This window comes from Lotus japonicus, chromosome 1 (genome assembly GCF_012489685.1).
Source record: "Lotus japonicus ecotype B-129 chromosome 1, LjGifu_v1.2".
NCBI classification, from domain to species: domain Eukaryota; kingdom Viridiplantae; phylum Streptophyta; class Magnoliopsida; order Fabales; family Fabaceae; genus Lotus; species Lotus japonicus.
Window position 1 is genome coordinate 73,000,429 of NC_080041.1, and position 27,861 is coordinate 73,028,289.

At 38.0% G+C, this 27,861-nt stretch overlaps 1 protein-coding gene across 1 annotated transcript; it reads right to left on the reverse strand.

Annotated features, from left to right (window-relative positions):
* Positions 1–16,270: 16,270 nt before the first annotated feature.
* On the reverse strand, positions 16,271–20,367 carry LOC130745248 (uncharacterized). Its single transcript, XM_057597423.1, has 4 exons — positions 19,302–20,367; positions 18,317–19,054; positions 17,408–18,180; positions 16,271–16,414 (listed from the first exon to the last, which is right to left on the reverse strand). Exons 1-4 carry the CDS (start codon positions 20,365–20,367, stop codon positions 16,271–16,273), a joined length of 2,721 nt encoding a protein of 906 aa, XP_057453406.1.
* Positions 20,368–27,861: the final 7,494 nt, after the last annotated feature.

Here is a 27,861-nt window from a genome sequence, read left to right on the forward strand (position 1 = left end):
CCTCAAGCTGCGACCTCACGTCAGCCAGGGCTTCATTCGTCGTTCCCAACTCGCTCTGAAGAAAAGCGATCTCTTGGCCATGAAGGATGCAAGTGGCCTTGCCGGCGTTGATTGACTCTGTTTTTGCCTTCACCTCTTCCTGAAGTTTATACCAATCCAACTCCAATTCATCTGTCCTCTCCATGCAAGCAGCCATGTCCTCGTCGTAGTAGCTCATCTCAACGCCCACGTTGGTCAATTTCCTCGTTTGAGCTGCCACTTGGGTCAGCAACTTGTCCCATTCTTTGTGAGTCTCGTGTGTGGCCACGCGGTAACTGTCAGCCTCTTGTTGAAGTTTTTCCACTTCTGCGGAGGAAGCTGAGTCTTGAGATAGTTGGGCAAAGAGGCACCCCGCTCGTAAGAGGTGGTTGAGGGCTTCCTGCGTTGCAATATCAAGGTCAGAAATCTCGGCTGCTCTCATATTACCAAGGGAGGCGTTAGACAACATAAATTCGATGAGGGAAGGTTGTTGGCTCGTTGAAGGTCCCGCTTGGTCGCCGGAAATAGCATGGATGGTTTCAGCACTAGGGAAGCAAAAGACTGGCGACCCTTGGGAGTTTGCACCTGAGGGCTCGCCTGTTAGGCGAGAGATGCTCAAGTTGGGTCCGCCTCGGTTGGATTAGGAGAAGGAATTGTTTGGGGACAATTTTCAGAGGGTTTTAGACCAGCGGAAACCCCTTCTAGGCAAGGTGAGGACTCAGCACCGCCCACGTGTTTCGGCGTCTCTTTGCCCGCCAGGTGTGGGGCGGACGCTTCGTCAATTGGAGGTTTCTCGCTTTTCTTTTTCTTCTTTTCTCCGGGCGTGGGGCGGATGTTTCACCAGTCGAAGATTTCTCGCCTTTCTTTTTATTTTTCAACTTTCGGGGCGAGAAAGTCTCGACCCCGGATTTTCCCTCTGAGCCAGGGTTAACTTCTTTGGATTTCTGGGACCTCTTCGCGGGGGAAGGTGGAGCGGCATCATCATGGAATCTGGGAGCTAGGTCGTCAGCAGGTTGCAATGGGACAACACCCGGTGTAGCCTCATCAGTCCCAGCTGCGCCGGGAACGAGATCAGTTGAAGAGGATCCTTTGGCCTTCTTCGAAGGAAGAGCGGCAACCTCGGCTTCAGAATCGGCGGCGACGCGTTTCCTCTTGATCACCTGGGTATTGAAAATAGGAGGAAACTCGAGTGGATCGGCAGTTAGGGCGTGCTATAGTGCGGCTGCAGTAAAGTCAATCCCTCCTAGGAGGGTGTGGAGTGTGTTTTCGCGAGTGGCTTGGAGCAACCGGGAGTATTCCAGGATGGGGAACCTAGCGAGGAAGCCGAGGATGGCTTTGTCTTCACTGTCCAGTGATGCGTCAATTGGTGGAGGAACGTCGCAGGGATCTTCGGTCCAGTAAAGAGGAAATGAAGCAGTCTCATCCCGGCGTGTGAAAGATTCAAGATAGTAAGGGTGCACGATTACACGAAAATATCGACGCCCGGGCCCCATCTTGATGTTACTCTTATAAGGATGGAGACGTTGTCGACCCGTTCGAGACTTCAGGGATACCCACCCGGGAGTCTCAGCTTTTAAGGATCTTGGTTCCACGCCATAGAAGTAAAAGAAATGGGAGGTTTTGGCTTCAAGGTTGATGGCATCACACAGGATCTCTGTAACACCCCGATTTCGGTGGCGTCACTTTAGTAACCAAAAGTGAACTTAATGCGGAAAAACGTGAAATATTTTTTTTTTCGATAATAACTAAGACAAGACTGAATTAAATAAAACCCAAAAGCGAAAAGCAATAGAACTAATATACAATATATAAACAGCCCCCGCTGTAAGTAACAACCTCGTCACGAGTAACCTCCAGTGACGGAAAGAAAAGTGCAACGCCCGTAGGCAATATATACAAACCAAATGAAAAGGGTGAAGTGCCCGCAACACCATCCCTCAAAACTGAGAATCAGCTGACCCAATGGCCTGAAAATAAGACCTCCTAAGTCCAACCAACTCTCTGTGATTCCCGTAAGGAAACCACACAAAAAGCTATAGGCGGATCTACCCTGTCCCCTAAGTAACAAATGAAGCAAGACTGTCAGAGCTAAAACTCTACTCCTACACTAATCCTAACTCGAGGAGCTCATACCAACACTCAAAACTATGTGCTAGCATGATCGTCGTCTGAATCAGAATCCAGAACGACCAAGTCTACCAGTCCTATCCGTCCTCCCCTCGCAACCGCAGTGCGCTCCGATGCTGGACTCACGGGCTTAGGGCCCGAACCCTGATCATCAATGATCGCAACAGAGGGTGCACTAGACCCTACCGAAGGCACTCCCACTGGAATCTCCTCTGAGGGATCCTCCTCCTCTGAAGATGACGGTGGCGGCGGTGCTCCTCCGAATCCTGGTCCGCAGTGAACGCCCGGTGGCAAGTTGAAGCTGATAGAGCATCGCCTCAACACTCCTGACCTCATGAGTCCTCCACTGTCCACGTGGTCCTCCATGATGCGCCCCGAATACGTCGCTCGATGGCTCGCGGGGTCAACCACCCACGACCCGGGGTCGTCCTGATCGATCATCTCATACCTAATCCCCCCCCGAAGGGTGGACCATGGTGAACCAGTCCGCAATACTCATCTGACAAAAGGCGTTGTCCGCCAAAACACACACAGAAGACGCGAGGGTCAACTCTAAAGAACTATGTAGATAATAAACCCAATAGGTACAAATAATAGATAGCCACTTAGGCTTATAGCTAAAGATGTCATTCCTAGGGTTGCATGTTCCACAATAACATAAACACAATAATAGCAGATAGCATGTTCCAAATAGGTTTAACAATTACCAATCACACGCAACAGCTAAATTAGTATGCATGTTGCATGATATGTATGCAGGTTAACCCAGTCAACCACATGCATTCCGGAAAGGGATGGACATCAAACGGATCAGCCCTAACACCAGCCACGGTGGAGCCATTTCGGCCCGCGTGCCTCTTACTCCAATAGGGGTAGTCAGATCAGCAGTAAACCCGTAGGTCTGCCATTTCGGTCTGCTACAAGAGACGTCTACAAACGCTCTTTCACGGCATTCCGGGTCTTATGACCATTTTGGAAACCGACGAGGTCCAGAGTACGTCCTGTGTTAATACCTCATTAATGTTGCATGTATGCAAAATGATTAGTCAAACAACGTCTCCGTCCTCACTCGACACGTCGCCACGTGTTCTAGGGAAGTTAAAGTCTCTAAAAGCTTACCCTAAGGTAAAGTCGATTTTGCGACCAAAAGACACACTTCATAACGACACATAGCTGCTCCAACAGCACCACAACAAACGCTGCTCCAACAGCACAATAACAAACGCTGCTCCAACAGCACAACAATAAACGCTGCTCCAACAGCACAACAACAAACTCAACACTTGGATCCGACGACACTCCTCGTTTTTCCAAAACTATGATTTGACTTCCAATGCCTTCCTTCGAGGTTGTTATCATTACTTAAAGATTTTGAGGTTATTTAAGGTCTTATGAATTTTCTTTATAAAATAGATTCCATTTTGTCTTATCGCAAATCTTATACATTTTCAGGATCTCCCAATCCCAAGTCGCTTCCAGAGGATGTCTCGATCTACTAAACAAAATTAAGGCCCGAACCTCGTTCGTCCTATCAAACTTTCTCAAAACTCTCAAAATAAAATCGGCATGACCTGCCCGCTATTCTCACCATTCAGAATCTCAGATTCCAGTACAGAGCATATTTAAATCATCACAATCAACAACATGTGATATATCAATAAATCGCATCATAAACACTTAGCACTTAGCATATAAAGCATGCACCACACCTCCTAGATTACCCACATAGCACATAGCATGTAAGACAATCTCAAAAACATTCAGTAGATGAATCATCTACATTGTCAGCCGAAGCCTCAGAAAACATTTTCCAATCACACACAATTCCAGTGCATATACAGTAAACAATGTCGAAACATCGACCCTAAGCATTAACTAGAGATTCAGTGAGAAGCCCTCACTTGAAAGTTCTCCAGAATGATCAACTAGTGCTTCCTCGCTCTCAAAGTGTTGGTCCTCGGGGAAATCCTCAAAAGCACCTTTACAATAAAATCACAGAATACTATCAGAATCTATCGGAAACTAAGCTATCGATACTTACTAAGGTTACTCGAAGTAATCTATACCCTAAGGTACGATAAACTAGCGCGAAAGACAAGTTTTCGGAAAAGGAAATTTTCCTCCTCCCCCCCTAATAGGGCTCGGCCACTTTTGGTAATTGTGGGGCTCGATTTTTCTTCGATCAAACTTGGTTCCTATGCTTTCATAAGCCGTAACTAAGGGTATTCTGAACTCGGAAAAATTATCGGATCAAAAACTGTCGCAGGGGTATTTTGGTCATGATTTTTAACTTAGGATTTTTCAAAACTGAAATCCCAAAAATAAAATTTTGCAGGGACGTCACCAACGACGTTTATGACAACTAATCCTGCTAGCACTAAGCTAAGGCGATAGTTTTCAGCCTAAAGGTTGAAGCTTTACACCAAAAACTCCAAAAATGGGTATTTTAGGTTCAAATTGATTCCGGCGGAATTCCGGCGACATAACGGAAAATCTAACCCGGCAGAAGTGATCTTGGGCGCATAAGGAAGAGGTTTAGAATCAGAAATGAAAGATTCAGGATAGTTTTGCAAAAACCCATAAACTATCCGCTCAGAAAACTCTACAGAAAAGCTATGGAAAAAGCGATCAGAGGTAAGGATTAGCGACTATACCTCGAAGCCTTGAAGTAGCAACTGATTGATCGACGATCAAGCAAGAAATGAACAAAAGCTCTTCTTCCTTCTTCCTCTTAGCAAATTCGCAGGTTTTGGAGAGAAATGGTGGAAATTTGTGATATTTTCTCATTTCTTGGCTATATATAGAGGTTGGCAAAACGCGGTAAAATGAAAGTTTCGCGAATCTGATTTTTCCGACTTCATTCTCCATGAATTAATAGATATGTTTTGGCAAAAGAGTTCCAAAACTATAAAGAGGTCTCCTTGTATTTTTGGCAACTAAAGCATAGTCGGTATAAAACTATTTTACCCGATAAGTTGCTTTTTGCATCGAATGTCGGAATGGAAAACTTCCTTCGGAAGAAAGATTGAAATCATCAAGAGAAATGGGTGTACGCGTGTGGAATATTCATTTGAAGCTCTGAATAGAAAAAGTCTTCATTGTCGAGAAATTTTAGGGTTTTGAAATACCAGGGATTCGGTTTCGGCAAACTTCCGATGATTGGAATCGGACGTTCGTAGATCCTAGTGTTTCGCCTCGAAATGATTGTGATATATGGAAAAAGAGAAGTTCTAATATTTCTCTAAAGATTTTTGGACTAAATTCCTACAGTGTTCCAAAGCTGAAAGTTTGTTGGAAATTATATTCCTATAGTGTTCCAAAGCTGGAACATAGTTTTGTTTCCTAAGGTTCTTGTCCTAGGTTTTAAATGCGAATATTAGTCGTGCTATAACTTAAATCGACTTCGATACAATCCTTTGACTTTTCCTGAACTTTCTCCTTCATAAATATATTTCATTTAATAAACTTTCGTTCAGGTTTCCCTTCACATTACATCAACCCTAATCGTGAATAAGAAGTTTATTCACTTATCATAAACTTAAAAACTCGGGCCTTACAATCTTGTAGCATCGGGCGAAGGCCCAAGCGTTCAAATGAAGTTGGCTTGGGGCCACGTTGATTTCTCTCAAAACCTGACAAAGAAAGGGGGAGAAGGGTACTTTGATCCCCAGGTCAAGAAAGAAGTACTCATAAACGTAGAAGAAGTGAGGCACTTCCGCGCCTTGCTCGAGTGTGCGGCATTTCCAGGGGCGACGACTACTCAGGCCCCGGCTGGTAATAAGGACATCTTCGAGAGATTTTTCGTGGCATAACCCTCCGACTCGGCGAGCCAGCTCGGCGTTGGATTTGTCGGTGGACAGCTCGGAGGGTTGGCATATGGCTTTCAGAACGGCTTCTCTGGTAGCGGATGAAGGGAGGGTAGAAAGAATTTTGTGCCAGAAGGCATTCTTTTCATTTTCATGAAGGGGATGCCCCCCGGCAGGAGGAGAAGTGGTCGGGGCGCGGGATGTTTGGGCGGGGCTTTTGAGTCGTGAGGATCTTTTGGTGCGGCGTTGAGGAGTCATCTTTTTGCAGAAGGGAACTGAGATGGAAGAGGAGAAGATGTTGGGGTATTAGCTTGGTTAACTTTCCAAGGCTATGGAGGGTTTCAAAAGTGGTAAGTGAGAGAAGGGAGTTGAATTTAAAGGTCAGGATGAGAGACGGTTGGGAGAACGTGTCTCATCATGGCAAAGGTGGAATGATTACCTCAGGAGACGTGACACGGATTTTGGGGAAACAGGGGTGCCGCATTAAATGAAAGCCACAACAGTTGCTACCGATTGGTTGAAATTCAAATTGTCAAAGTTGTGAGGTGACTGGAAGGGACATGTTAAAGGTAGCGGTTGAGATTTTGGGGATTCACTGACTCTGGCGTCATTTCAAGGCTTGACGCGTGGGATGGACGCGATACGCGACAGTATCACGATTCAAGACATGTGCGCAACTATGTTGAGGCAGGCGGACTAGGAGCCTTCGCCACAAGCCTGCTCGTGGACTTGGATCGCCTGAAAGGGGAGGGCACGACTGAAGATCCAAAATGTTGATTGTAAAAGCTTTATTTACCAGGTCATGTGGGCCATTGTTTTTCACTTCTGGATTCTTAAGGTTTTTAGGTCTTAGTCAGTATTCTTAGGAATGTCGCCTTGTTTTTTGCTTAAAGACACACTTAGCTCTCATGCTTCGAGCTCGGTGTCTTGTGGACTTGTGGACTGGGCGAGACCTCTGGGTCCCTCGCCCAGGAGACTTGATTTTGGGCGGGGGACGCACCATGGCCTTGGGCCACCTATCCCAAGGCCCGACTGACCCATTTATGCAGGTTAAAGGCGCCAAAGCCCAAACCCCACTTCTATAAATAGGGGGAAATACCAATTGTAAGGGACTCTGAGCTCATTCAGAATTATGATAGCATTGAAATTCAGTTACATTTTCTCTCTCTAAGCGATTAGAGCTTCTCTCTCTAAGCGGTTAGAGCTTCTCTCTCTAAGCATTCTCATCACCGTCCTCATACTTTGGGTACTACCTTCCCTCTCTATGTTCTAGCACGGAACATTAGGTAATTAACATCGTCTTAAATAAACATCACAGTTAAAAAAAAATAACCCTTCATCATCTAATAATCTAGTGGCGGACAACTACAAGCCGATAGGTATCTGGCTGATACATCTTATAGAATTGCAGTTGATCCCTAGCACGGATTCGTTTCTCCTTACCGAACTCATATCAGCCGTGACCAAACTCAACTGCATTGGGCCTACCATCTGCCCATTGCAGCGTCCAGACATTTAAATTGCCATCTAGCAGTATGATGTTCAGTGAATGAGGTCTGTGTGGAATAAGCTCAAGCACGACACTGGCAGGGATATGCTAAAAAAATACAGCAAAAAAAAAATCACTTACTAGACACTTATACTTGACAACATGAAAAGGATAATGGGATAAGTATTACCAGGCATTGCCTTCCGAATGACATTGGCTTAGTGATATCACTCAACCAAGCAAACTCCTCTTCATCATCAAATTCCTCCTCCTCTTGGACTATGTAAGCTACCTTTGTGTACTCATCGTGGAAAATCCGAATATTGAACTGACTCCCATTAATGTACGTGTAATGGACCCTAACAGTTCCATTAATATGGTGCGCTTGACAGATTTCCTGAAAACCTTCCATTACCTTGTCTCCATCCACTGTTCTAAGACTCAAAGAAAATGTATTATTGGCCAGATTAGTGAGAAGAACATTCTGATACGGCATGATAACAGGATGACCTCTAACAAACCGCCTACGAAGCAATGCAGAATCCTACAAAAGATGTTTGCAATAATCATGACCACAAACAAAGTAAAATAAATTGTACAACAGGTATTTATTTCATAAATATTCACTTCTATAGGAGAGTTTACAAAACTTAACTTGATGACCTTATGAGAGATAAATGCTTACCGGGTCAGGGTGGTGGATAATTATAAAATTATTCATTCCTTTTGGAAGGTTTGACAATCTGACTCCGGCCATGATAGATATCCAAAACAGATCTATCTGCTAAAACGTCATTGACCCCAAAATAGCTAATAAGTAGTAAATAATTTGGATACGACATGAAGATTTGTAATGGATTAGCTATGTCTATACAAATCAGAACTGAGTATAATGAAAAAATGGTGGACGGATGAAATATAGACACTTCAATTTTTTTTGAAAGGCAAATAGAGTGTATAATGATTATACATAAGGCAGGAAACATGAAAACATAAACACTATAAGGAGCTAAATTCAACCACTGTATAATTATGCATATAGCAGAAAACATGAAATCACAGTCACTATCAAGGGACAACATTTTGAAACACACTTGACAGGAGGTTGACAAAGTAAAAGGCTAAACTTCTGTTTTGGAAGGGCTAAACTTTATACGTTGTAAACTTCTAAACAACTTGGGTGACAATCTTTCAATGTGAACAAAATCCACACTAATTTAACTTTTAAATTTAATGTTTACATATACAATGTATCCAATCTATCAATCTATAACTTAATGACAACCTATGAAGCACGGACACGGATACGGATACGGATACGGACACGGATACGGACACGGATACAGCGGCTAAAATCAAAAGAGTAGGATACGGGGATACGACATATATATATATATAAAAAAAACTCAAAAAATATAGAGAATATGTCATGTAACATATTATCAAAAGTAGGATATAGGATACATTAACTTAGTTTTTTTTTTCTAATAGAATAAGTGTCTTTTTTTTTTTAAATATTGGAACATATGGCCACACTTTTTATAATAAATATATTAACTAAATATTATAGTTATTTTTTTCAAAAACTAAACAAGTTTAAAATATTTACCTAGTGTTTTTTTGTTTACCCAATTTGAAAATGTTTTAAAAGAAACAACCCACTTTAAAAAACACGGCCTATTTGGGCCCCCACTCTTTTTTAGGAATAGCCCAAATACCAAACCCTAATTATGTATCCTTTCTTTAACTTCTGGCCTCTGCCACTGTTCATCATCAGCAGTAGCCGTCAACTACCAGGTGCCTTTTTCTCCCTCTCCCACTTTCTTCTTTTCTTTCCCCTGCTCCGCCCTGACGAGACGCGTATCCGCCGCCCCCCGCCGTGTCCGAAACGTCGCGCTATCCGTATCCGTGCGTTTCGCCGTATCAGGCTTTTTTCCGGCGTGTCCGACACGTATCGCACGCGTATCGTACGCGTATCCGTGTCCGACGCGTGTCGACACGGGGATATGCATGGGTTGAGCGGTATCCGTGCTTCAGAGATGACAACAAACCTACCTAAGTGGCCACATACTGCCAAAAACCCAATCTATTGTACAACCGACCCCAAGTGATAAAGACCCATTACATAGATTAGAAATAGGGAGAAGAGTATTGTTACCCATTGATTGACAAAGAATAATGTTACAAAATCTCATGAAGAACCAGGGGCGGACCCACATAGGAGTGAGGGGGTTCAGTTGAACCCCCTGAAAAAATAAAAATTTCTACTTACCCCCCTGTATTAATTTTTTTTTGAACACCCTGAGATTTTTAATTTGCACCCTTGACCCCACTTGTACCTCTCTCTCTCTCACAAACAGACAGACTACTCACGCAGTCACGCCCCTCACCCAGTCTTTCTCTCCCTCTCTCACAATCTCATTAGATCTGGCCGTCAACAAGCACTGAAGCACACACACAGCCCACCACCGGCCACCAGCCCACCACCACGCCATGCCACCACCGCCGCGCGCCTCTCAAGTGAGGGAGGGGCAGGGATGCTTTAGATATGAAAGGAGGGCACAGAAAGCAGAAAGGGATGCTTCAGATCTGAAAGGGACTGAAAAAAAGAATGAAATTCCTTGACCTGGACCGTCGTTATTCTCTCACTCATCCTTCACCTCCCATTGCAAATATTATAGCACCTGTTCGGCTGTTCTTAAGTTATTTTGTTTATTTTTCCATGCTATTGTTAGCTTTCATGGGAAGGATGAACGTTGTTGAAATTTCTTGTGTATTATTACTAATAATTTATTAGCCTGAGGAATCAATACATTCATTTTCTTCTCCAAAAAAAAAATTAAACGTGAGAGTGATTTTTCAAGTGATTTTTGGCAGAAATGCAATAGGTGGCTAGGCATACTATCGGTAATACCGGAATCGTGTTGAGCACATTTCCTACAGTTTGGGGGAGAATTTTGGACAGCAAATCAAAGGAGGGGTGCAAAATCTGTGTGGCATGCACTGGTTTGGATTCTATGGCTCTTAAGAAACAAAATCATTTTCAGAAACGGTGATAAGGATGTAGAAAAGATTTTTGACTTGGCACAAATGAGAAGAGGTTTGTTTTCTCAACATATGATTGGATGTCCAACCCAAGATATTGTTTGGGTCGATGCTTGTGAAATTTGCCAAATCTGCACCCTTGGCTTTGATTTCTTAATTGCTGATGTTGTTAGACAACTACTATTATGTATTTATGTGTTATGTCTTGTGCCTAAAGTGATTGACTTTTGCATATGCAGGGGAAGGTGAGATTTAGAATGCAGGGAGCTTTTTGTGTCTGCATAATTCACTGGTTGTAGGATCGATGGTTGTAGGATCGATTTTTGCTTTCTGTACTGATCTTGGACCTGCTTGTTCTGTTTTTTTTCTTTCTATTTACCTTTCCTTCCCTTGTAATTATTCTCTTGTATCTTGGGTTAGAGTACCCCCTAATACTCTTATTTAATACAATTTTGCTTAAAAAAAAAAATCACATGTTTTTAATTATATTTTTATCAATGTGCTCATTTGAAAAATTTGAACCCCTGGTCCGGGGTCCTGGATCCGCCACTGTGAAGAACCCAAATGCAGATTGATACATAGTAGTAGAAAAACAGCGAAAAAAAGGATAGGGAAAATAAAACAAACATAGCAGTGGAAAAACAACGAAAAAAACTGGTGTCACTCAAAACTTAACACAGATATAGTCCTGATTACTCTTGTCATGTTCCACAAAGCAAAGAAATTCACTGCATCAATTTCTAAATCTGAGAATGCAGGGGTCGAGGGTCATCACAGCACCACAATACACAGCAATCAGCCAAGCAAGTAAATCAAGAGAGCTATAGCAGATAAACGTTAAGATTAAGAAATACTTGGTGGACGTATTGTTGCCCTTACCTTCGAAATGGCCTACGAACGAAGTGCTGGTTGATGGGGGGCGAAAGTTGGAGACCAAGCTACCAAGCTCTTGCTGTTTCGACAGGATCCTTCGGTCTCTATGAAGGTGGGGGGCGAAAATTGGAGAAGAGACAGAGAAAAGGGTTAACGTTTCTAAGGTAAGAGGAAAGGTTAGATGACCTAATTTACACCCTTCACAAACAAAACGACATCGTTTATGGGGCCTCTTTATTTTTTTTCAATTTTTTTTTTTACAAATAATTAAATGTAAAATATTTTCAAATATAGCTTAATATCCTTGGTTATTCTAATCTAAGTTAGATGATATAGACACAGAAAAAAGCTTGAGGGTGAAGACTAATTATATTATTCTAGATTTTGTTTCAGTATGTTCAGATGAGGCAATTTAAATTTATTAATTTTTTATTCACCTTATAAATGAATTTTATATAATAAAATGTACATATAGATGTTATTTACTTTTTGAATTTACATACAAATATACAAATGGAAAATGATAATTAAAAACTAAGAAAATCTCCGAATTAGTATCTCTACTAACTATTCACAAAGGACATTAATAAAAAAATTATTATAATTTATACTATTAGAAAATTGTAAGAATCAATTCATTGGAAACTAAATTGAGAGCTTTTTACCGTGGCCATACTGCTTAGTTTTATACACGTCACTACAAAAAAAACGTTATTTAGTGGGGGTTATTTAGCGGGGGTTGTTAAAACCCCCGCAGATTACATTAATTTTCATTAGTTAGGGGAGGTTTTAATAACCCCCGCAAAAAATTACGTTATTAACTCTCCCAATTTTCACTCTCTGAACTCTCATCTCACTCTCACTCTCACTCTCACTCTGAACTCGTTTCTCATTCTGACTCTCTCGATTGCAACCTGATTCGTTAACCATGGAAGCTCCTGAATCCTTTCCACCGATTTGATCTCTCGATTTCCACCGATTGCAACCTGATTTGATCTCTCAATTTCCACCGATTTCAACCTGATTCACTCTCGATTTCTTCTGATTCGACTCTCAATTTCACTCTCCTGATTCCACTCTCGATTAAACCCTAAAATCTACTCTCGATTCTCTTCATGATTCCTCAATCTCCAGTGTTTCACGAGAAAACGCTCAATCTCTGCTTCACTTGCATTTTCCTGGTAAGAACTCAACTCCACTTCCATATGAGTTTCAATTTTGCTTCTGATTTTGAGTTTTGTTTCTCTTTGGAATCACAAATTAGGCAGAAATTCTCTGGAGCTGGAACCTAGACATTGTTAGGAGCTGGAAGGTAAGTCGATTTCGTTTGCTTAACTTGAATTTCTATGGCTGGATTGGTATGATATGATCGAGTAAAACTGTGGAAGTGAATACAGGTTTTCCAGTTTCAATTGACTTCTGGGAGTGTTGACTTGTTTCATACGATTGATAACTTGGATCTATCCCAATTTTTCAATGAAATACTCAAGTTGAATCTGAATGGGGAACCCCTTTTAGCTACTAAAATTCCTATATTAGAAACAAAGCGAATAGTATAAAATCATTTATTCTGTTTGATATCAGCATCTAGCATTGACATCAGCTGCATATTCTGTTATAGAAGAACGTTGCACACTAGTATTTATATTTACTTTTCCAAGTCTTGTGTTGGTGATGTTTGTAGCCAGTATAAATGGGATTATCCCTTATAGCTGCATATCTCTATTTTATATTTCTATACGCAGTGATGGTATTATGTTTTGCTTGCTCCCCATAAGAGCTTGTTCTTGTTGATGTTTAATGGCTTGTTTTCTCCTTTTAACTGTGTTTTAGGCAGGAATAAGTTTCAAGGCAATCTCTATTGCACTACAAGAACATATTTTCCTTATCATTTCATTATTTTATGAAGCAGAATTTTTTTTATACTGTTATTGGGAACTGATTGGTACTGTCATTTTGAGCTATTAATCATTTTGTTGCTTGATAGGTTTTTGCTTTGTTTATGCAGTCATGCCAAGGTTCAAGCGTTTCCACAACCCACAAAAATCAGCTTACATACACACAAGATATTAATGAGCTTTTAATGGTTAGCCTGCAAAACTTGAGCTTAACTCATTTATATAAACTGACTGTTTGGTGAAATTTAATTTCGCCATTTGAACACTTTCTTCTTAAACCATGTATCGATTTCAAATCTTCCTTGGGAGAAATAAATACTGCTGAGTAGAATATGTATATGCTTTTAGTGGTGCGTTATGAGTTTATGACTAATTAGCATCTTAGCCTGTGTGCACTACACAGAAAAAATAATATAGACCAGATTCCTATGATCCTTGTTCTGGAGTGCATCTACTTCAATGACATCAGTTTTCTTTCTTCTTCAATCTTCAGTGGTTGTTTGTATCAATTCGTTTTGTTTTTATCCAGATTCACATGTAAATTGCATTTCAAAGGGACAGTGTAACAGTGAAGGTTGAAGTATTGATAGATCATGCGAGAAACTTGAGGATAGCCATAGGTTGTATTTTTTTATCCTAGACATGTTTGGTTGTCTAAAGTGTACGAACTATATAGGTTAGAGAATGAAACATCTATTTGGAGTTCGTTTAAACTAGTGAAGTAGGATGAAGTTCTGAAACATTGGTGAGGGTTGTTACTTCTAGGAAGATAAGAGCAGGCAAGAATGAGAGTTGTTATGATGGGGGGTGGCAATGAGTGAGGGGTGTGAAAATATATTTATACTAGTTAGAATGGGAAAAGAGAATATTAAAAAAAAAATGAATGGATTGGTTTTGATATTTGAACGAGTGAAAATAGTAACTGACAAAGTTGAAACTGAAATAAAGAAAGAAGGCCTAGGATGCTGCAGAGAAAACTGTGTGTTCATAATCATAGAATAATTTATAAATAAATAAATAAGATCATGACACTTTAGAAGATATATTTATACTAGTTAGAATGGGAAAAGAGAATATTAAAAAACAAATGAATGGATTGGTTTTGATATTTGAACGAGTGAAAATAGTAACTGACAAAGTTGAAACTGAAATAAAGAAAGAAGGCCTGGGATGCTGCAGAGAAAACTGTGTGTTCATAATCATAGAATAATTTATAAATAAATAAATAAGATCATGACACTTTAGAAGATGGACTTTTGAAGTGGTTTTAGTGTAATTTCTCTAGAAAAATGAGATAGATTCTTTGAGAAGTTTAGATTTTTGGTGTGTTGTTCATCTTATGTCCATCTTAGGAAACAGTCACTTGCCCCTTCTTCTATAGTCTCTGCTAATTTTAGCTCAATTTGTAGGATTTGTCAGTTACTAGTGGTTCTCCAACTAAATTTACATTTTAAGCTTACTTTCTTTTCCTTCCTTTTTTACCTGTTATAGAAGATGTGTACCGACCTATGCTGTAAGCAATAGCATATACCTTGAGAATGAAAGAAATTAAGACCAGTAGTGCACCCAATAAACACATGCTTCTTATCCTTAATATACTACAGGTTCTTTACTTAACTCTGTTTTATCTTTCAGAGACTCAAACAGGGAAATTGATGGATGTAAATTTTCTCTCTTTGTTTCTACTTTCTACTGTTGTTACTTATCTGAAAGGTTTCTTGCTATAATCTCAGTTTCTCAAGTTTTCATTTTCAGGTTGTATGGAGTACTCTCCAAAATATATCATTGATTTCTTTCCTAATTGGTATTACTCTATTTGGATGGGCAACCAAGCAAGTTATAAATGTTATTCAGGTTGGTTCATGATACATTTATGCTTGATATTTAGATGATGATTGATGAGGTGTTGTATAATGTATCTATCTAGTTTTTTTACCAACCCCTACCCCATAATGAAATGAGGAAGAAGAAGAGAAGCAAAGCATGTAAGAGAAGAAAAGAAAATCCAAACTCCAAAGAAAACCGAGCGGAACTTAATAGTCTATATTTTTCAGTTTGGAATATTCATCTTGACAGAGTAATGGGAAATTTGTAACCTTTGAGTTCCTGTAATCTGAACTTTCTTTTAGCATGACTCAGGAACTTCATATTGTGACCTGATAACTGGCTTCAAAGATTGTTTTTTACATTCTAGCTATAGGCTTTCTTGGATTGAAAGTTGTGTATGGGTTATTTTGGATTGTAAGTTGTCTATGGGTTTGTTTCTTTAATTGAAGTGTTTTGTTATGTTGGATTATGAGGTTAAAAATGTTCCTAGAATATATTCTAGGCTGTAAATAATCTCTTGCATTTAAGGGAGGTTTAAAACTCCCGTTAAAAAAGCTTGCGGATAAGGGAGGTTTAAAACCCCCGCTAAAAACCGCCGCTAAATCCATATACAGGTACCAGGGTTTGCTGAAAAACGCCGCTAATGATTTGTGGGGAGTGTAACTTCGGGATTTTTCAAAACCCCCGCTAAGTAACTCGCGGGGGTTGAAAACCCCCACTAAATGCAAAAAAAACCCCACTAAATAACATTTTTTTTGTAGTGTGTGACTCCTCTTCTCATGCTTAGACAATTAATTCTCTTTAAACTGGATCAATAACAGCCATTGATTGACTGCTTATCAAAAAAAAGTAACAGCCATTGATTGTGGAGATATTCAATTTGAATACATTAAGAATCAATTTATTGTGGGGTTTGAATGAGTAAGATTTTTATGATATCAACATATTTAAATTTCAAAAATGAAAGTTGAAAACACATCCATCAAAATTTGTAGATAGCACAAAATCAACTCATATCATATGATTCAAAATTTATTAGATACAACAAATGATAATAAGTAGCTGTCCACTAATTCTCAAATTAAAGCTCTTAAGAGAAGCGAGACAGGGAGATTTAGCTGCTAGCAAACTCAAATTTGGATATCTCCTTTCTGGAAACCAAATTTGCAATGGGCCATAGACAAAAGTTAGCTAAGAATAGGGAGGATGCGAATCAAGTGCTCCAAAGGTACATAAACATATGAAGTGAGATCAGGCTTGTAGTCATCCTCATCTACACCACCAGTATTTGCTCCATGATAAAATCCAAATTTTGTCCCACCATGCACCACCTAAAAATACAGCGTCCCCACTGATAGTTCCTTTCTCAAAAGATTTTCCCTGAACCCTCCATTTGTAGTGTATATAATGCATTGTATATAACTTATTATATAGGTACAATAAAAACAAAACTTAATATACAGGTTGATAGAATATATTATCAACACATATCCTATCATATAAATTTTTGAGATTAAATCCTCTCTATGATTCTTTCAATTAATAACAACTAAGCTATGTCTCTCTACCTTATTCTGAAACGGGATTGGAAATCAAGATGACGTTGAACCTGGTTGCTAAAGTTCAAAGATATTTGACTTAAAAAACGTGCAGTAGAAATGGGAATGAACCACTGCATCTTTTTTAAAAAAAAATAATAGATCTGTTTCTTAACCTTTTCTTCTCATGTATATAATTAGTTTTAGATTTTAGGAGTACTGACTATGAATTCAGCCTTAAGGTTTGTTATTCAACTCTTTAATTTGTTATGCAACTATTGGTATTCTTCACATTTATCTTTACAGGTTGGTTATTCCATCCTTTAAGCTAGCCATGTATGTGTTTTGCATAAGTTAATGTGATCAATCTTGGTATGTAGTTTTTGAATCACTGGGTGAAGCCATAAAACAATCAACGCTGAAGTGGTGTGTGACACGTGCAGGTACCTTGGTGGCCTAAATGGCTATATGTGAAAACTTGGTTTGTTTTAAGCATTCTTTAGATGTGCAGTTAATTATTGTCAATAGGCTCCTTATTGGAAGTAAGTTGGTCAGCCTAAAATGTACAGGTGCAATAAATTACATACATATTTGATTTTTGTAATAAGTTACCTGAAAGAAAAAAATAAATGTAACACATTTTTATCCAGAACACTTGGGCATCAATGTAACAAAGTCAAGAATATATACGAATGTAGGACAGTAATAAAAAACGAATGGGTTAATGTAAAACTTACATATTCTTAGTTAATCTCGTCGAAATCAAGAATATATTTTTTGGAAGACCTCTTTGTACACAATATTCTTCGTGACATGACGTTTGCTAATGTCATCATCATAAATGAGAATTTTTAACCCAGATCTTGACTTCACCCTTGAAACAGCAACATAGAGTTGACCATGAGAGAAAACAGGCTTCGGTAGATATACACCTACATGAGATAAACTCTTCCCCTGACTCTTGTTTATGGTCATGGCAAATGATAGGCACACTGGGAACTGACGACGCATGAATTTGATTGGCAGATTGGGGTCTGAAGGTATCAAATCCATTCTGGAAATAAAAGTCTTTTTGCCAGTGTGCGTACCAGTAATAATAGTAGCACCAATGACATTTGGGCATAAATGCTCCACGATTAATCTAGTGCCATTACACAATCCTGATGATATGTCAAGGTTACGCATCAACATGATTGGAGCACCCTTTTTCAGCACTAATTTATGATCAGGTACACTAGAGCACTTGATATCATTTAGAAATTTTGTTGTTATCCAGTCAGCCATAATTCCAACTTGTTCGTCTACCTTCCAAATGGTGTCAGAACTTGAATACGTCGTTTCTTCACTCTGAATAAGAGATAGCACATGCTGATTAATAGACGCAACTGCATCCAATGTTGGGGCAAGAATTGCCTTGTCTTTGAAATAATCCACACCTACAGCTTCTTGACAGATGTCGCTGTAGGTGAAATTAACAATATCAGAAATTGAATCTGAAGAACCTTGAATCAAAAAATCATCTGGTATACAGATTTCACTTTCACCATCATTCGAAATACCTAATTTACCATCACCAAGGTCATGTACCCATTTAGCAAATGAACGTACTTCTTCACTCAATCTCTTCAGCGGATGAGTTAGATAGCAACCGCATATTTTCAGATAATGTAAGAACCTTGCAATGTCTCCACAAACGGGACGAATTAATAGTGGCCATAACAATATCTGCCCTGCTACCCTTCGATATAACAGGCAATATTTGTCTAAAGTCTCCACCCAATACAACAGTTTTTCCACCAAATGGTTTATCCATACTATCCTTTACCTTCACCTTCATAATATCTCGTAATGTTCTGTCAAGTGCCTCGAATGCATATTTGTTAACCATTGGGGCCTCATCCCAAATGATTAAGCTTGCAGCTTGAAGTAATTCTGCTTTTGGGCTTCGTTGTGATATAAAACAACATGAGTCCTCATCCAAATTTAAAGGGATGGAAAATAATGAGTGGGCAGTTCTACCTCCTAGTAATAACAACGATGCTATACCGCTAGATGCAACATTCAAGACTATTTTTTTCTCAGCTCGAAGTTTGTATGTTAAAGTTTTCCAAAGAAATGTCTTCCCAGTACCTCCATACCCATAAACAAAGAAGAAACCCCCTTTATCACTACTAATAGCTGCCATTATCTCACAAAACAAATTCATCTGGCCTGGGTTCAACTTCTGCATACATTCTGTGTGCAAAAGACTCATATCATTAGTATCATAGTTCATTTCATTAAACATTAGCAAATTGCCATACTCAGCAAGTAAGTTTGAATCAGCATAGGGCATGCCATTGAAGTATTTCAACGATCTTCCATTAACCAATAGAATCTTTTCAATCTCCAGCAAACAAAGTTTCCGTAAACTTTCCTCGTCAATTGTAAGCCCTGCATTTTAAATACACAACAATGCAACATACACAACAATGCTTCAGAAAATGTTTAGTGAATAATTTTTTTTCCTAATACACTTAATAATGAAATTTCGCATATCACCTGGGTTCTTCAGTTGTTTTCATCTCTGGTGGACTATTCCATCAGCTAGATGAATAAATGATTTCTCCCCACACATTCAAGGGATTTGCCATTGTATTGGATAGCAACAATCTGACAAACAATGCTCTAAGATAAAAACCGGAACCTAGCTCAGATGCCTCATGTATAGCATCAATAAATTGTCGATCGTCAGTCAATAAACCCAACGCATCACAGGCTTCCTGAAATGTATCATGAGTGTGGTTTTTCACAGTCCTCAACTCTTCAAAGCTGCTACACCCACGTTGCACATTTAGTAATAGCCTCATATAGAATAGCTCGCCGGTTCCAGGAGGCATGAAGTTCATTCTTCCAATGGAGAAACTTCGCTTCCGAGGTCTCCACTCGCACTTAGCGCGATCATACACAAACTTGGAAGGGAAGTCAGCATAAGTTAAATCCTTAGCAATGTCATATTTGGCATTTGCCTTCATCCATGCCATGAACATTGTGATTTTCTTTCTTGAACGATTTAGCACACCATCCACTGCAACATCATTTTTAAAAACAACAACCTGCTTGTTGGATACGTGAAACCGCAATTTCTTCACTGGTGGCCATTTATGGTGGATCTTGAACTTGAATATTCTCCACACAACTTCACATGGTGAAATATATCTAAAATCATAATATTGTTTGATCTCGTCAACCCCATTGACATTTTCACCAACAGACATAGACATTGTAACCCGATCGACACCCTTATTAATGTATTTAAACAAATACTTGATCGAATTTGACTTGTTGCAATATTCAATGTTGATATGCGCTTGATATTTCAACAACAACTTCGTATTATATGGAACAACAAACCCATTATGCAATGGCACATCTCTTCTGATTGTTGTGATGCCAGTATTTCTCCTTCTATAAATAGGATATCCATCACTGTCAAATGATGTATGATCTATGAATTCTTTGGGAAAGAATTTGGAACATTGACCATCCTTCATGCATGGAGATTTCGTGTTACTTAATCCACACGGTCCATGAACCATATAGTTTGAAACAGCCTGAAAAAGCATAGGATCACTCTCAGGATCTGGAAGCTCAGCACATATTACAACATCAATCATATCAGGTGATTTGAGTTTACTACTTGCGTCGAGCCATAAAAGAATGTGTGCGTGTGGAAGACCCCTCTTTTGGAACTCAATAGTGTACATGGCTACAATTAATGGAAAACTCTGCATGAAACATCTGATCGATCATACGCTACTAACCCATGTATAGTCGTGTGACGATCAATCTCCAGCCACTTTGGATTACACGTCATTGTGACAAACAGATCTGGGTATCCGAAGCTTCTGCAAATAGTCATTGCATCCTGAAAATTATTGAACATGTAACGCCTACCACCTGTGAATGAAGAAGGTAGGACAATCCTTGAACCAACCATTGAAGAACTTGTGTCTCCCCGATCAACAACCTCTTGTATACCAGATAAGATTTCTCTACGAATAATGTACTGATTTCTACGAACAAATAGCAATCTAGCTGATTCAATCATAGAATAACAATCAACTACAAATTGTTGAAATAATCTTCTGCTCAACAACAATCCATTAAACTCTCCTTCCCTCTCTTGCAACACGAACATTATCCGGGTTTCTAGAGAATTTAATGCCATCGGCATACCCATTTGTCCCATAAGGAAATATCATAGGGTACTGCAACGGTAGAAAGGCTGCGTGATATTCAGGAATTCGCTGTAGAAAGCCACTTTTTGTGCGTATGATAATATCACGACCACAGTCTGAACTATCAAAGTCTCCAACAATCAAAGCAACAACCTCATCCACACTTGGGAGGTTATATGTGTTTATATTTTGCCGACGGTTTCTAAATAGCCGCAGTGAGACATTTTCACCACCACCTTCTTCAATGAGGTCTCGAACTGTTCTAAATGATTTAGCTAGTTCATTAGACTCATCAACCATCTTTATCAGGTCAATCACTAAAGTCTGGTCAATTTTAGATGTACCAGCATTTTCACTAAGAACACAAATAGATTATATAAGTGTATACCTAATTATTGAAACACATGTGTCAATATATAATTTATCCTAGAATAAATATCATTAACTAAATACTTACCCGAAGTGAGACATTCTATTCACGACTTCATTCTTCGTATCATATATATATATATATATATATATATATATATATATATATATATATATATAATTGAGCGAATTTAGGTGTGTCACCTTCTTTAGGAATCAAACTACCTATGCGGTGATAGTTTTGCCCACTGATAACAAATTGTGGGGGACCGCCACCGTCATTTAGATTACCATCAACTTTCCCACCCAGTGATGTAAATGCAAACATACTATTGTATGTTCACAAATGATCAAGGAAGTGACGACTACGTGCGTCAACACCTGAAAATAAATTCTGTAGCAATTCTGGAGGTCTTTGGAAATGAGGTACAGAAATCTTCCCCTTAAGGCAGCAAACAAAGAATTTCGGTTCACCAGCATTTCTGGATCTGCCAGCTCTTTCAGTATACCAAAAAAGAGCGCCACAATATTGGCAGGTTTGGTTCATCTCGCCAAAATCTATGTATTCTGTTTTGGGAAGGCACGCAAATGTGGTGTGTCAATAAATTGCTCTACTAATCCGATATAAGATCAATTAAAAAATTAGCTAAATTAGTTTATTTCTTGCAACATTAAGAAGTTAAGCTCTACTTTAACCTATAATACTATTCTGATTCTTGTTATTGAATAAGAGAAAACTATTTCAAGTTTAAAAATTGTTAACCTGTCCAATAATTCACCTCTAAATCACTTACATTAGTGGAATGTACTAAATTCTCATAATAATTAGAGAATAAAAAGCTACATAGTGATGCAGTAAAAATAGTTGTATATAACAAATACATATGTATTTGATTAGTCATGGAGTTCTGTATTAGAACATGTATTCCAATTTTTGTATAGATTTGGCTGTCTTGATTTCTCTTAGTATGGTTAAATTTGATATGTTTTGTTTTAGGTCATTTCATAATTCATATTGTGCCTTGGGGGAGAAACAGGGTTAATAATGGAAATGAAGACAAAGAAGGGCAATAAGTTATAGAATGAGGAAATAGTTGGGAGTGATAGACCACTCACTCTTTAAAAATTTGGGTTATCTAGATTTGGTTTTTTTTGTTATTAGTACCAGATATGCATTCTAGAATCATATCCTAAAAAACCTTTAAAATTGAACAAAATCTAACCACCACCTTCTTCATATATCAAATCGAGCTTAAAGCCTAAAATATCAATACCAGCCTAAGAAAAACTAAGGAATCAAATTGCAATTAAACTATTAAATTACTATGCATAGCAGCGAATAAGGTAAATATGCAAAAGTTCAAGATGAATCACATTTTCAAAATTTTAAGGCTTGAGTAATAACATATATAGACACCATGTGGCCTATTATTATGTGGCTGCGTCTATTCTTCCTTCCACTTCTTTCCTTGTGATGCAAATTGCCTATATTGTCCAACTTAAATAATTCACTGACTCACTGTTCATAAATTTATACCTCTTGTAGGCTGTAGCATTTTCTTACTGTCATCCAAGAAAAATGTTAAATGAAAGTTCCTTTCAGATTCACAGACTTTCATACGTGAAGGACATAAGGTAAGAGGCATTAGATAGGTGACGACCATCAAATGATGCCACCATTTGAATGAAAATTGGATTTTGAGAGTTTGTAAGATGTATTTATTACAAAGATAATATCTATGATCATCTATACAATAGGAATAAATTAATAAAGAAACCTACTATATAAATGCAATGTATGGGTATCATTATCAATCTACATTTTAAGACTGAAAAAAAAAAACAAACTACAAAATGGAAAACTTAGGACACTGAAGCCTGAAGGGTACTTCAATACATGATTTGATAACTATGCCAATAACCTTTGTCTTATTCTTTAGTAGGTTGACTTGAAGCAAAATAGTGGAAGGAAGTTCTAGACTACCATTTCTACAGCTCAGACCATCAATTAAATATGCCTTTGTCAAATTTTGTAAAATTTCAAAGCTACTTTATTCATATTCTTCCTTTGGGAATCAATGTTGTCTTGACTTCTTGGTAATGACCATGCAAATGATGAAAGATGGTTTCCTCTCAAAAAACAAAAACAGTACCTCGTGATCTATTTGGAATGGGTTGAGCTGTGGTTTGTGTTGAGCTTTCCACAGTTAGATCCCATGGTACCACTGAGAGATATATACAGAATTTTAGTCACTGGATAAAAAAATAGGTGTGTTTGTAAGCATAGCAAAAGGTATCTTACTAAAATCTACTCTTCTACGTGATCGACTTGCACCAGAAGTTGATGATTGAGATCTTACTCGAGGCCTCTTTGCTCCTCTGCCTGATTACATAAGAACAAATTCAATATAACTGTCTTTTGCAAACAATGGTTTACTGTAACACATATTTTTCTAACCTGTTTTTCTATTGGATAAACGAACAGAAGAGTGATCTAACTGGTTAGTCACATCTGTATACAAAAGAAAATCACTAATTTAAATTCTTGAACAATGAGGAAGACCAAAGCATGACCTGTTGGAAGTTAACAAAAGGAACAAAATGAATTGATCAATATAATGTTAACTAAATGAAAGCAAAAGGACATACCATTTAATATTGAAGACATCAAATGTGTTGTTGTAGGAATGATGACAGTAATTGATTCAAGGAGAAGACTCCAAATAAAAGTGTTGAACACAGAACCTGGTGATCAGTTTGGTGGATAAGGAAGAGAAAGATGATGAATACCACCTCTATATATTGATCTGGCCGAGCAATGGAATAGAGCTAGTGGTAGTCTATACCTCTAAATACTATTATATTTATTGTTGATATAGCTGTGGTTAAATAGGTGTAGTACAACCCATTTAATGTAGAGATATGAAGTACCAGATTTTGTGGGCAAAAGTAAAATCTGCTGACATATATTTATGATAAATTTTATGTAATAGAAAAGATATGTATTTTTAAAACAGTAGCTTTGATTACATGTCAAAATATAGATTATTTAGATCAAAATAGGACCATATAATTGAAGGAGATAAATATGATATATACCAGTACAAAAATCATTTATAACTTATGATTTTAAATGGTGAATCAAAATCAAAAATTGATTATAGTTGGTCCCAAAGCCATGAACAAAGTCGTCCATGATTTATCTGGTGTCATTGGATTCTGGCATTCAAATAAGATTACATATGCAGCTTTAGGTGGTGTTTGCTTTAGTTGTGCTATATAAGGTTCTGTATCAGTGCACCTGCGCCATATCTTATCTCTTGATGCTTTAATAGTTGCTGTTTTGTATTTCTCTGCTGGTGGGAAGACATTTACTAGGATGCTTGACTAAACTACTCACAGGGAGTTTTCTTCTTTACTCTCAGAAATGGTGTACACATCAATAGCAATCTACATCATGCAACAACATTCAGGATAAAAAAGACCATATATATGTGCCTACAATCAAATTTACAACAGTTAGCTTAAGGTCATATAGCTGGAAAAATAATGGCATGTGCAAATATTCATTAGAGTTGCCAAGTTTAGAAGTTGCACTCTTTCTTTCTATTAGTGATGTTAAGGGATTAAACTCTTTAACCTGCAAAAAAAAATCAGAAATTTGCTGTCTTTTTTCATACTTAGCAGCATATGCTTGACCAAGCTCAACATTTAACAATTATATATAGGATTTTTTTGATTTGTTATATGAATTGATCATCATACCTGGAAGGAAAGATGCATCTATCCACTTCTGTGACCAAGTTAATCTGCTTTGCCGAAACTGAGTATAAGTAAACTGTACACCTGTATAGCTTGCTTAATTGAATTGTCTTCAAAGCTTTTATGTCTTTATAACTTGGAAAGTGATACTCAAATGGATGTACAATCTTTATCAATCTCACAGGACCATATTATTAAGAAACTTAGCATGAAATCTCATACAAGTTCTCTAAAATTAATCTATACACGACAAATTTTAAGTAAAACATTTCCCTTATCTGTGATGTTATCTTCGATGTTTCTAGTTTCAATTAATTATTATCTTTATCAAGAGAGAATGAAAGAATGATAAGGAATGAAAGCAGCTATATAATAAAGAAAGCATTGCATAGATAGATAGGTTCACAATACAGCATCTACTGGATATACCAGTTACACCATAGAGATACCTATGGATTACATTAAAAGATAAAAATAAAAGCATTGATTGGAATGTGTAACTGTGGTCATAGTACAGTGACCAATTCCAATTCATGCATCAAACAGTGAGGACTGAAGTTGACACCATTACTAATGCTACTAATACTATAAGCAAAAAGATTTTTGGTTGTTGTCATGGAAGACAATATGCATCCTTTGTCAGCATAGCAGACCACATATAGTCTGAAACTTCCTAGTCATAAGTAGAACGAAACTCAAGGAGCAATCTCATCATCATCTGAAATTACAATCACCTCATCATCATCCTTCTCATCATCATCTGATATCACCATGACATAATCATCCTCAGCAAATTTCTTCAGCGGTTTATCATTGTCATCATCAACAGGTTCAATCTTCACCTTATATTTAAGGCCACATTCATCTAAGTTAACAGACATGTCTTCTCCTTCAGAAGAATCGCTATCTTCCATGCTTTCCTCATCAGACACTATGTTAGTAAGGTCGTCATCATCAAATATAAAATCAATCATCTCCTTCCCAGCATCACCTTAAGCATAAGGGACTCCAGATTTAGGTACTTCAAATTCATAAAAATTAGGAGAACCATCATTGGTTAAATCTCTGCCTCCATCTGCATCTAAAGATTTGTTCTCACCAACATCTTTAGTTTCAATTTCAGCAATTGGTGGTTTTGGATCATTATTTAGATCAATCTCACTATCAGCAATATGTTTCTTTCCATAAATCTCAGCAGCAACAACCTCAGCAGCAACAACATCCTCATCTTCTGACTCAAAATCTATCAACAACTTCCTTCGCAAGCGACAATCACCTCTTTCAATAGTGTGAGATTCAGATAATGCATGACCCTTGTCACTCAAGGTCAAGCAACTCCCCTCAGCACTTCCCATCTTAGTGAAAGATGGCATGTGTCACTCAAGGTCAAGCAACTCCCCTCAGCACTTCCCATCTTAGTGAAAGATGGCATGAGCTTCGCCTATTGTGCATCCACATACATGAGTACAAAACAATTTGAACATTTATAGAAAAAATTGGATGAATTACTCCAAATAATTACCATGTTATTCTATTGTGAATCCTAGTGTGAAATAGGGGTGCACATGGGTTGAGTTGGATGGATTTTGGTCTTAATAAAATCCGAACCGATCAAAATTGTTTGGGTTGGATTTCACGAATTTCTTCTTTGCACCCGATCCGAACCAATCCGACGAAGTTCGGATTGGGTTGGATGGATTGATTGGGTCACTATATTAAAATATTAATATATCTGAAATATTAAAAAATCTTGCAAAAATGATTATAAATTCAGAAAAAGTTATAAAAAATACTAAATATGTTATAATACTAAATAGCATGAAAAAGACACAAAAAGTCATATCAAATAGCATGAAATTTTTTTTTGAAAGGAAAATAGCATGAAATAATACCACATAAATGACATATAGCCAAATATCATGAAAACATAAAACTTCATTATCAAATGACATGAACAATCTAACATAAATAGTACCTAAAAAGTGAAAAACAACACTAAATGTCATGGCATGACACTTAGAACTTAGATGTCTCCAACATGCCAAATAACTATATATAAACATGTAACAAATAACTACGAACAAATACTCTAAGTTCAAATATGACAAATAACCAAATACTTAAGTCTCAAAGTTTCAAAAGTCATCACTCCGACACTAGCACTACAAGTATGCGTAAAATTATAAAAAAATTATTATTATATGTATGGATTCTGGGTAGGGTTGGATGGATTTGAACTGAATCCAAAATCTGATCCGAACTTGGTTGGGTTGTAGTACAATCCATTCGATTAATCCGATTGCCCGATCCAACCCGCATTTTTTCTATTGGATCGGATTGGGTTGGACGAGTTCATTGGATCTACCCGACCCATGTTCACCCCTAGTGTGAAAATAAATAAAAGAAGTTATGTGTTAAGTTTAAAAGACAGCAAAACATCCGTTATTTAACAATTAACCTTATTCGGTGTAACTATGGCATCATGGTCATGGAACATTGCAATGATGTCCAAGTCTGTGCAAATCCTCAAAATCTCAAAGCAACCATCCTTGCCATACAGCCTCCCAACTTTTTTGTGGACCTTAAAAAGCATCTCTAACCCAGTTATATGGTCTTCAATGTCATCAGGATACTCTCCTTCTGGTATCACTTTCTTCTCAAGCTAAAATGTAAACGCAACAGATTGGTTATCAATTCTTTAGCAGTTGTAGGGAAAGTGTAAATAAAGGAAGAAACACTAATCAAAATCAAGAATCATGAAGAGAATACTTCAATTGAATTCATCAATTCTTCACAGGAAAAACCAGCAATCAACTCTGCCTCAGGATCATAAAGAACAAAAACAGCGCTGTCAACACCGTCATAAACTTCAACTTTGAACCGAAACAT

Coding starts and splice junctions, on each gene's coding strand:
- LOC130745248 (XM_057597423.1), bottom strand. CDS start 20,367: ATGTACACTATTGAGTTCCAAAAGAGGGGTCTTCCACACGCACACATT. Junction 19,055..19,301: donor GGCATCTGAGCTAGGTTCCG/GTTTTTATCTTA, acceptor TTTAAAATGCAG/GGCTTACAATTGACGAGGAA. Junction 18,181..18,316: donor GGCCACTATTAATTCGTCCC/GTTTGTGGAGAC, acceptor ATGGTAAATTAG/GTATTTCGAATGATGGTGAA.